This window comes from Diachasma alloeum, unplaced genomic scaffold (assembly GCF_001412515.2).
Source record: "Diachasma alloeum isolate Michigan unplaced genomic scaffold, Dall2.0 Dall_scaffold_00642, whole genome shotgun sequence".
Taxonomy (NCBI): Eukaryota; Metazoa; Arthropoda; class Insecta; order Hymenoptera; family Braconidae; genus Diachasma; species Diachasma alloeum.
In genome coordinates this window covers 94,197-102,379 of record NW_021680774.1, presented here as the reverse complement: position 1 = coordinate 102,379, position 8,183 = coordinate 94,197, and the positions used below count along the sequence as shown (strand labels likewise).

Sequence of the window (8,183 nt, the reverse complement as noted above, 5' to 3'; positions counted from 1 at the left end):
CTATTTTCAGTGCCATTACAATAACTTCTTTTCTATATACAACAAATTTACTCTCCCTCTTCATGCCAAAAGTTTCAACTCCACAAAGTATTTTCCTCAAACGCAATTTATTTTTCAATCCACAGCTCATTGTTAACAATAAAATCATCAGGAAGTTCCATCACACGTAACTGAACCGCGTGATTGATTCTTCAATTCACTTCGCTCCCTCCACAGAAAAAATGTAATCGAAAACTCAATACTGTTCGTCTCCGGTCAGCGGACGTTTTCCAACTGTTCTGCTCAATTTCTATTTGAAGTTGCAATTCTAAGGAAAAAAAGAGAGACTTTTTTTTCGTTTTGCAAACCCCTATCGAGTTCTAGGTATCATGCAAGATTAACGATGCGCAGTCTATTATTACCAGCACCTCCAGTTTGAAACATTGAATTTCTTCGAGCTCTCGCTGCATGTCAATCACTTCCCCTGATGATCGCAAGGGGATATAGTCCATCGAAGGGGGAGCTCATCTTGGAGAACTGACCTCGACTCGGGTCACTGCAATAAAAAAATTATTTCCAACATGACTTCAACGAAGAGGGGGAAGTTGCCCATGAAGGTAACATATTTTTTTTTATCCTGCGTTGGTTTCGGAGTCGCGGAAACTGAATATGATAGAAAATTACTGAACATTTCGTTGTGTGCATTCCTACTGTTGAGTACTGCTTCGATATATTTCACCGCTACCAATTTCTATCTTAAATTGAATCGAGGAATTATTTCTGTGAGTCTGCAAGAGCACGTATGGAAAACATTTATAGACAATTCTATTGGATTCCTATTGAATTTTCTATTAGTTTTTGGCCGATTCTGTTGAAATGCTCAATAGAAAATATTCTAGAAAGAAAAAATAGAATTCTATTTTTCTATAAAACTTATTCTATTGAGATATTTTCTATAGAATCTGCTAGACTAAAATTTTAAGGTGTTTCACGAGTAGATTACCGGGGGAGGTAAAACGGGAGGGGAGTCATATTGTTCGCGAGCCCTGATGCAATCGCTGAGCACGAAATTTTCCAATTTTCAAGTAACTATTTGAATGTGCAGTTGAACATTTTTTGAATATTGATTTTATTTATCAGATTGATTGATTTTTCTCTCATCACCTACGGGTGTCAAATAATTTTTAACTTCCCGACCCGAAGGGAGGAAGTTATTGTAATGACCCCGAAAATCGAATGTGGAAATTTAAGCATTTCTCCACGTTTCATGACCTTTGGAACCACTTCTGACCCTTTTCAGGTACCTGTCTGTATGTGTGCATGTGTGTATGTGTGTGCATACGTCTGTGACAAAAATTTTGTGCCACGATTCCTCCTGAACAAACGATGCGATTTGACTTTTTTTTTTTAATCGCTGTATTTTCATGTGACTTGAACCTGATTAGATTATGGAGACGATCGTCTCAGCGTTTCTCCAGTTTTTTCCAAAAAACATTTGGAAAAAAGTCGAAAATTAGCGTTTTTTTGTAAACGAGACCATTTCTCCGTGCATAACGATGCGATTTCAAGTTTTTTTTGTTAGAAACGATGAATCTTGATATAACGCACAAATCATGGAATACTGGAAGACATTTAATCAGCAGTTCACTAGCTTTTTTCGAAATCGATATACATTCAAGAAACAATTTTACTTTTCTGATAAATTACATCTTTTCTCGATGCGGAATACGGCGATGTGTGTGCATGGGAGTGTGTGTGAGTGCGAGCACGCGCACGGATTTTCTTGTCTTCTATGGGTATTTCCTCGGAGAAATGTGAGAAAAAGATTGAATAAATACATAATAAAAAAATTAATGAAAGAAAAAACACATGGTCGGGAAGTTATTGGTGCGACCCGTAATGGGTCACATCCAATTCCACCAACCCCTACCGGTCATACCCTAAAGAGGGAGAGCGCGAAGCGCGCGACCGGGCCTGATTTTTATTGGATGTTTTTCACTGGATGTTTTAAACCTGTCGAGTGGTTTCCCTCTCAGTTCCATGGCCCACCCCATATCTTTCCCACAATGCTCACTGACATTCGAATCTCCTTAAAAATTAAAAACAAATATTTTTGTAAAAAAACTGCGCCAAGAAAAAGGTTTGTTTGGTTTTTACTGAAGAGTGAACATTTTTGAAAAATACAAATAAATGAAAAAGAAAGCCAAGTCAGGAATGTCAAATAAATGGGTATAGTACACGATCGGATTTCTATACAGTAGACTCTCCCTAGCTCTCCACTTTCAGGGGACAGAATTCCAAGAACAAAAAGCTAGAGGTTGCCTCTTTCCTACGGGTAAGAGGCGTGTCTTACGAGAGAGACACCGCGACTATTCGAGCGAGAACGCTATACCTATCGTCATGCCCCATAAACCGTCCGTACCTCTTCATTATACATGTCAAAACCTTTCAATTGGAAGTTAGTTAGTTAACAGCAATTGAGTTGATAATAATATCATTTCTCGATAACGAGAGGCTCAATAAAAAATTCGGGGTTGAGTCTGGTGTGAGAATAAACTTCGTTTTTTCGAACTTACATCATGCGACATCAATGTGTCTAAAAGCATAAATTTTTATTCTAACCTGAAGCTCATTTTTTCGCACTCTCTCAACAAATAATTTCTATTTTCCTCTTTGCTCAGTGATAAAGATATCCGGGTATAAATGCCATAGTTTCAATGATTTATGTATTTAAACTCCCAAACTTTTCTGATGTTTTTGATGAAACGAGATTTTTGATGAAAAAACGAGTTTTTTCACACACCTGCACGGACGGTTCGTACTTTGCTCCCTGATGAGCGGGAGGGAAGTGAGTACTTTGCCAAGGGCAGAAAGGCAAGACTTTCCGCCCTTGGCAAAGTCTCTTGTCAAAGTCTTGCCACTCCGCCCGAGGGAGTAACTTTCCACCCGAGGGCGGGAAGTACTCACTTTCCTCCCGCTCATCAGACAGCAAATAGTATATTTCTAACCTAGGGAGGGAAAATAAAGGATTCTCAGCCGCCAGTGCAATTACCAGCTGAGCCGAAGGCGAGGTTGGTAAGCACGCGGCTGAGGGTCCTTTATTTTACCTCCCGTGGTTAGAACGCGATTTTCCGTCTTGGCGTAGGCGTAAAGTCAGAGTTCCCTCCCGCGAAGCGTAACTTTGCGCCCGCCGGGACGGAAATACAAACTTTCCTTTGCAGGCGTGTTAAAAAATAGCATGTGTACTTCGGGCGGGAAAACATGACTTTCCGCCCTAGATGCACAATATACTATTTTGATGAAACGAGATCGTTCACTGGTTTTGTGCTTCCGAATGGAAGCATTGTAATCGTGCTGTTTTCACATTCTCTAATTTTGATTGGAAATGATGTAGAATGGTCTGAAATGTAAAAATACGAAGTTTGGCGACCATCTCTGTCGGTGTCAATGTCCACCGCCACCTTTCCGGTGGTCAATTTTTGGAAAATTGAGTAATTAATTGGCTAAACTTATTCCAAAAAATCTGAAATTTCGTCAGATTATAGACCTTAACAAGGACTAACTCTGTGCAAAAGTTCAAGCCGATTGATGAAATAGTTTTTGAGAAAAAGCTATTCGTTTCTAAATCGTTTTTCGCTAATATCTTCGAAGCTAGTCAACCGATTTCAATTTTTTTTTCTAAATATTCGTTTCCATGCCTGCTATCCGAATCAATCAAAAGATATATACCCGTTTATACCAAGTTTTCGGAATATTTCCGTTTTTCAGTTTTTTCATAAAAATCCTTGTAATCACTCTAGGTTGTACAAAAATTAAGATATCAACTTAAAATTTGGACATAATATTCCTCTTATGATAACAATCGTTCCAATTGAAAACGAGCTCTATAGCATAAGTAGTTTCCGAGATATTTGACTTTCTCTGGAAACCTTTTATGTGCAATATCTTAAAAACTACGCAACCGATTTCAATTTTTTTTTTCAAAATATTTGCTTCGATGCCTTCTATCAGAATCAATCAAAACATATACGGCCGTTCATACAAAGTCTTCGAGATATTTCCGTGTTTCTGTTTTTTCATAAAAATCCTTGTAATCATTCTAGCTTGTGCAAAAATTGAGATATCAACTTGAAATTTGTCTAGAATCTTCCTCTCATGATAACAATCCTTGCTCTTGAAAATAAGCTCAATCGCATGGGTAGTTTCCGAGATATTCGATTTTCTCTGAAAACCTTTTATGTGCAATAGCGTAAAAACTACGCAACCAATTTCAATTTTTTTTTTCAAAATATTTGTTTCGATGCCTTCTATCCGAATGCCTTTAATCCCATTTGGAAGCTTACTACCACTGGAATTGGTAGAAATGAAAGAAAGAAAAAGAGTCATAACACATAAAGTAACGGTGGGATGGCTTCGGCCAAAAAGGCTCGAACCCCTGCTTGTTTAAACGTTTCCTCTTGGCTGGGAGCTAATTTTTATGATCGCTTTGCCGCTTGTGGAGATTTTATTTATTTTTAATCCACCCTTGCACTTTTTTTTTATGGACACCGAGCTCGTTGGCAATAACCTCAATAGGAAATCCATCGTCCAATTCTTTCAAAGCTTTCAATTTGATATGTAATTCGACTGCTGTGATTTTTCTTTTTCTCTTCACCACACTCATGTTGAGGTTATGTCCTCACGCATATGCAAAACACACCGACCGGCAATACAGTACTTCTCCTCTAAAACTCACAATTGCAAGGTAAACAGTCCCACGATTCGCCCTGACTAACACAGTCACGGGGCATCATTGACACAGACCTAAACAGTCAAACAGCTTCTTCAAGGGAAGCTGGACTCAGGTGGCACCGTGTGACCGGTTACCACGATGTCTATAGGACACCGTGTGATTGCTGAGCTTATGTCTGGATGGCAGGAAAGAGAAATCATGTTTTTACTTCCCATAGGAATCCACTGGGTCGACCGAATGTCTCTTAACATTATTCGAATCGACGTATTTATCTATCTCAATACGTCACACACGCCAAGAACGTGGGTCCTGCTCCTACTGATTTTTTATTTTATGGAGAATTAAAAAAAATCCTTTTTCTATTGAGAACTATTTTTCTTATAGGAATCCGATCGTGTACTATAACCATTTATTTGACATTCCTGACTTGACTTTCTTTTTCATTTATTTGTATTTGTCAAAAATGTTCACTTTCCAGTGTGACCGTTTTCTCGATTCTATGAAACTAATTCCTGAAGAGAGGATTAGGGCGAGTCAAGAAAAGGGACAAATAAGGGATAATTTGAGAATAATTACCTATATTTTCTCTTTATACAATTCTGATCGCCAAAAGACGTAAATACGGCCTTTAATGAGATCTAGGGAGTGGGGGAGGCCAGGCAACTTTTGTACACGTGCAAAGGGAGTGACTCTAATGCAGGAAAAAGGGGAGAAGCTAGTCGTGTCGAGGGAATGCAACTGAATATAAAAATAATAACTGAAGGGGAAGAAACTAAATAGTGTAGGCTCACCGTTGGGGGGTATGAAAAGGAATACTTCTTGAGGCGACGAGGAAATGAGGGGGACAACTCGTACTCACGACTTCCAGTTAAGGTCTAATCCGGGTCCCTCAGCGACTCCAGCGATTGAGCCTTCGTTCCTCCTTCCAGACTCCAGGGGCACAGTACTTAGAGCCGGGATGAGCTCGGGCACCAAAAATCCTCTTTACTCGAACAAAATCCAATGTACCGACTTCGGGGTATGTTCACTTTACATTCACTTGACTTGGGGCGCACGTGGCAGTGTCCAGGACAGCGGTTACACGAGTGACGGTCTTTCCGTTTCCTCCGCGATTCGTGGGGGTTCGTCAGGTGTCGAAGTCCTTCGGGTTTTAATTCGGGAGCAATCGGGGCCAATTGGCACGGGTGAGTGGTGACGATGACCACAATCCAGGGATGTTTCGCAAGGGATTATTGCTAGTGTTGAATATTCGGGGGTCCAGTATAGGGAATTTCCAGGAGGCGATGGCTTCTCCAATTAATCGGGTGGGGCCGGAACTGATGTCTTCCTTCGGCTGATGTCTTCGTGATGTCCAGGGGCAGGGGAAGAGGGGCGATGAGGGGAAAAGTCTGGGGAAGGGGTATGCAACGGTGGCGGGATTTACATTTTAAGGGGCAGTGTGTAGTGGGAAAAAATATGTAGAAAAGGAATAAAAAATAAATAAATATGCCTCGTCACAGCTGTCCCGGGGGTAGAGAACACATAGGGTTTCCACAACCCTATGTTGAACGATCCATACTTCTACTTTTCGATCAACAGCTCCAGGAGAAGAGGAGGCTGGAATGAAGGCTCAAAACTATTAATAACACAATATCGTTTATTTCTTTTGGTACGGGGTATCTCCCTACAATTTCCCTTATTCACTAATAATTATTTTTGTTTGAAATTATCGAACTCTAAATGTTTTTCATTGGCTCGACAGCTCAGGTACCACAACACTCTCATCCTTATTTCCATTTAACTGAATATAATAATGGAAAACAAAACTAATTCCGTCAAACAATATTCAAAAATTATACTCGAAAAATTATACATCAAAGGGTCTTTGGATAACAAAAGAAAACTAAAATAAATGTCTTTGGAAGGGCGAGGGGTTAATTTCTTGGGCTCGGGGGGTTGCCTAGGGGGTTCAATCTAATGGTCAGACCTCGGGAAAAGGGCTCGTCGAGGGGCAACCAGGGGGTCAGTGAATGAGAACAAGGGGTATCGGGATCAGGGACAACTAGGGTGAAGGGAGATGGGGGTTGCGGGGATTCACCTGACTTCATCGCTGGGAGGATTCGATTTTTGGGGGCTCCTTATGGGTCTCGAGGGGGAAAGATGTGACTACTTAAAAATCTAAACTAACGACAATTTTATCCACGAGTGATTTTAACTAATAATCGTTATGGATGTCTGGGCAACTTTGTACAGTCATGCTTTCATCGCACCGACTGATTATATAATCTCTCGTATTCTGGGGTATTTCGGACCACATTGGGTCATGCGAAATATTTTTAACCTAATCCTAACCTAATTCCAGGGTTCTTGGAATGCGTCAAGGCCCTCCCATCTTTCTCTGAAGATTTTAAGCTTTTTCAGATCCAGCTGGTCATGGTCCCAGGGGTGCAGGTGAAATGGGGTTGGTTTCTGGGTTCTCCGGGTGAATTTTCTAGGGGTCTGGGGTGTCTTGGGGTCCTATGGGGAACTTAGGGGCTTACTGTCCATTTTACAAGGGGGTCTGGGGGTTGTTCGAAAATTTGAGGGGTTGGGTATGGAGATATCTGGGGGTCGATCAACAGACGAGGGTCTGGGGGTCATTCCGGGGACTGAGGGATTCATCACAGAAATATCAGGGGGTCGGTTCTCACAGTGAATCGAGGGGGTGATTGTCGAGTGATTCTGGGGATTTAATGGGAACATTTGAGGACAGGACGGTCCCGCGGGTAAACAAGTTATATGGGGGTGACTCTCTGAAATTCTTTCTTCTGGGGCTACTCGATCTACTTTATTTTGTGAAATAATAATTCTACTTAATAATCTAACCTAAGACGGGGCCTATTTTCCTGGGTAAATTTTTCTTATTTCCTGGGAACAATAAATTTTTCCTACTGACTGTTCCGATTTTTCAGTTCACCTACTCTAACTATTAAGACTGAATCCGGTGATATCTGTGGGATTTTGCGATATCTTGGGGAATTTTGGGAGTGGTCGTGATTCATTGGGGTTTTCGGGGATTTTTAGAAGGACTTGGGGGTTTTCATGAAATTTTCGAGACTCTAGGGGATATTTCTGGACTCTCCGGATCATTCTGTGGAATCTTGAGACATGGTGGGATATTTCTAGGATTCCTGGGGGATTGAAGGTTCTTCTAGGGCGTTCTGGTATGCTAGGGGTCTTTTCTGGGATCTCTGGGATCTTCTCTGGGGTAGCTGGGGTAACTGAAAGGGGTTCCGAGGTATTTGGAGACATTCTGGAATTTCCTAGGGGCTAGGGTGACCTTGATTTTACTAAGTGAAAGTGGAATGCTGACTTGGTTTCACCGGGCTTTCTATCAACTGCATGGGGACGAGGGATTCTAGGATTCTCTGGTGGAGGGATTGGATTCAGATCAAAGGGACGGGGGCTTTTCAGACTCCTGATCGTAAGACTTCGATTCAGGCTGGGAGGACGG

At 41.1% G+C, this 8,183-nt stretch overlaps 1 protein-coding gene across 1 annotated transcript in view; it reads left to right on the top strand.

Annotated features, from left to right (window-relative positions):
• Positions 1–477: 477 nt before the first annotated feature.
• The window catches only part of LOC107043842 (odorant receptor Or2), a 41,097-nt gene continuing 33,391 nt past the window's right edge, over positions 478–8,183 (top strand). Inside the window, exon 1 of the mRNA XM_015265492.2 lies at positions 478–761. Coding sequence (XP_015120978.1) covers positions 561–761 — 201 coding nt within the window. The 5' untranslated portion in view covers positions 478–560. The remainder of the gene's footprint in view (positions 762–8,183) is intronic.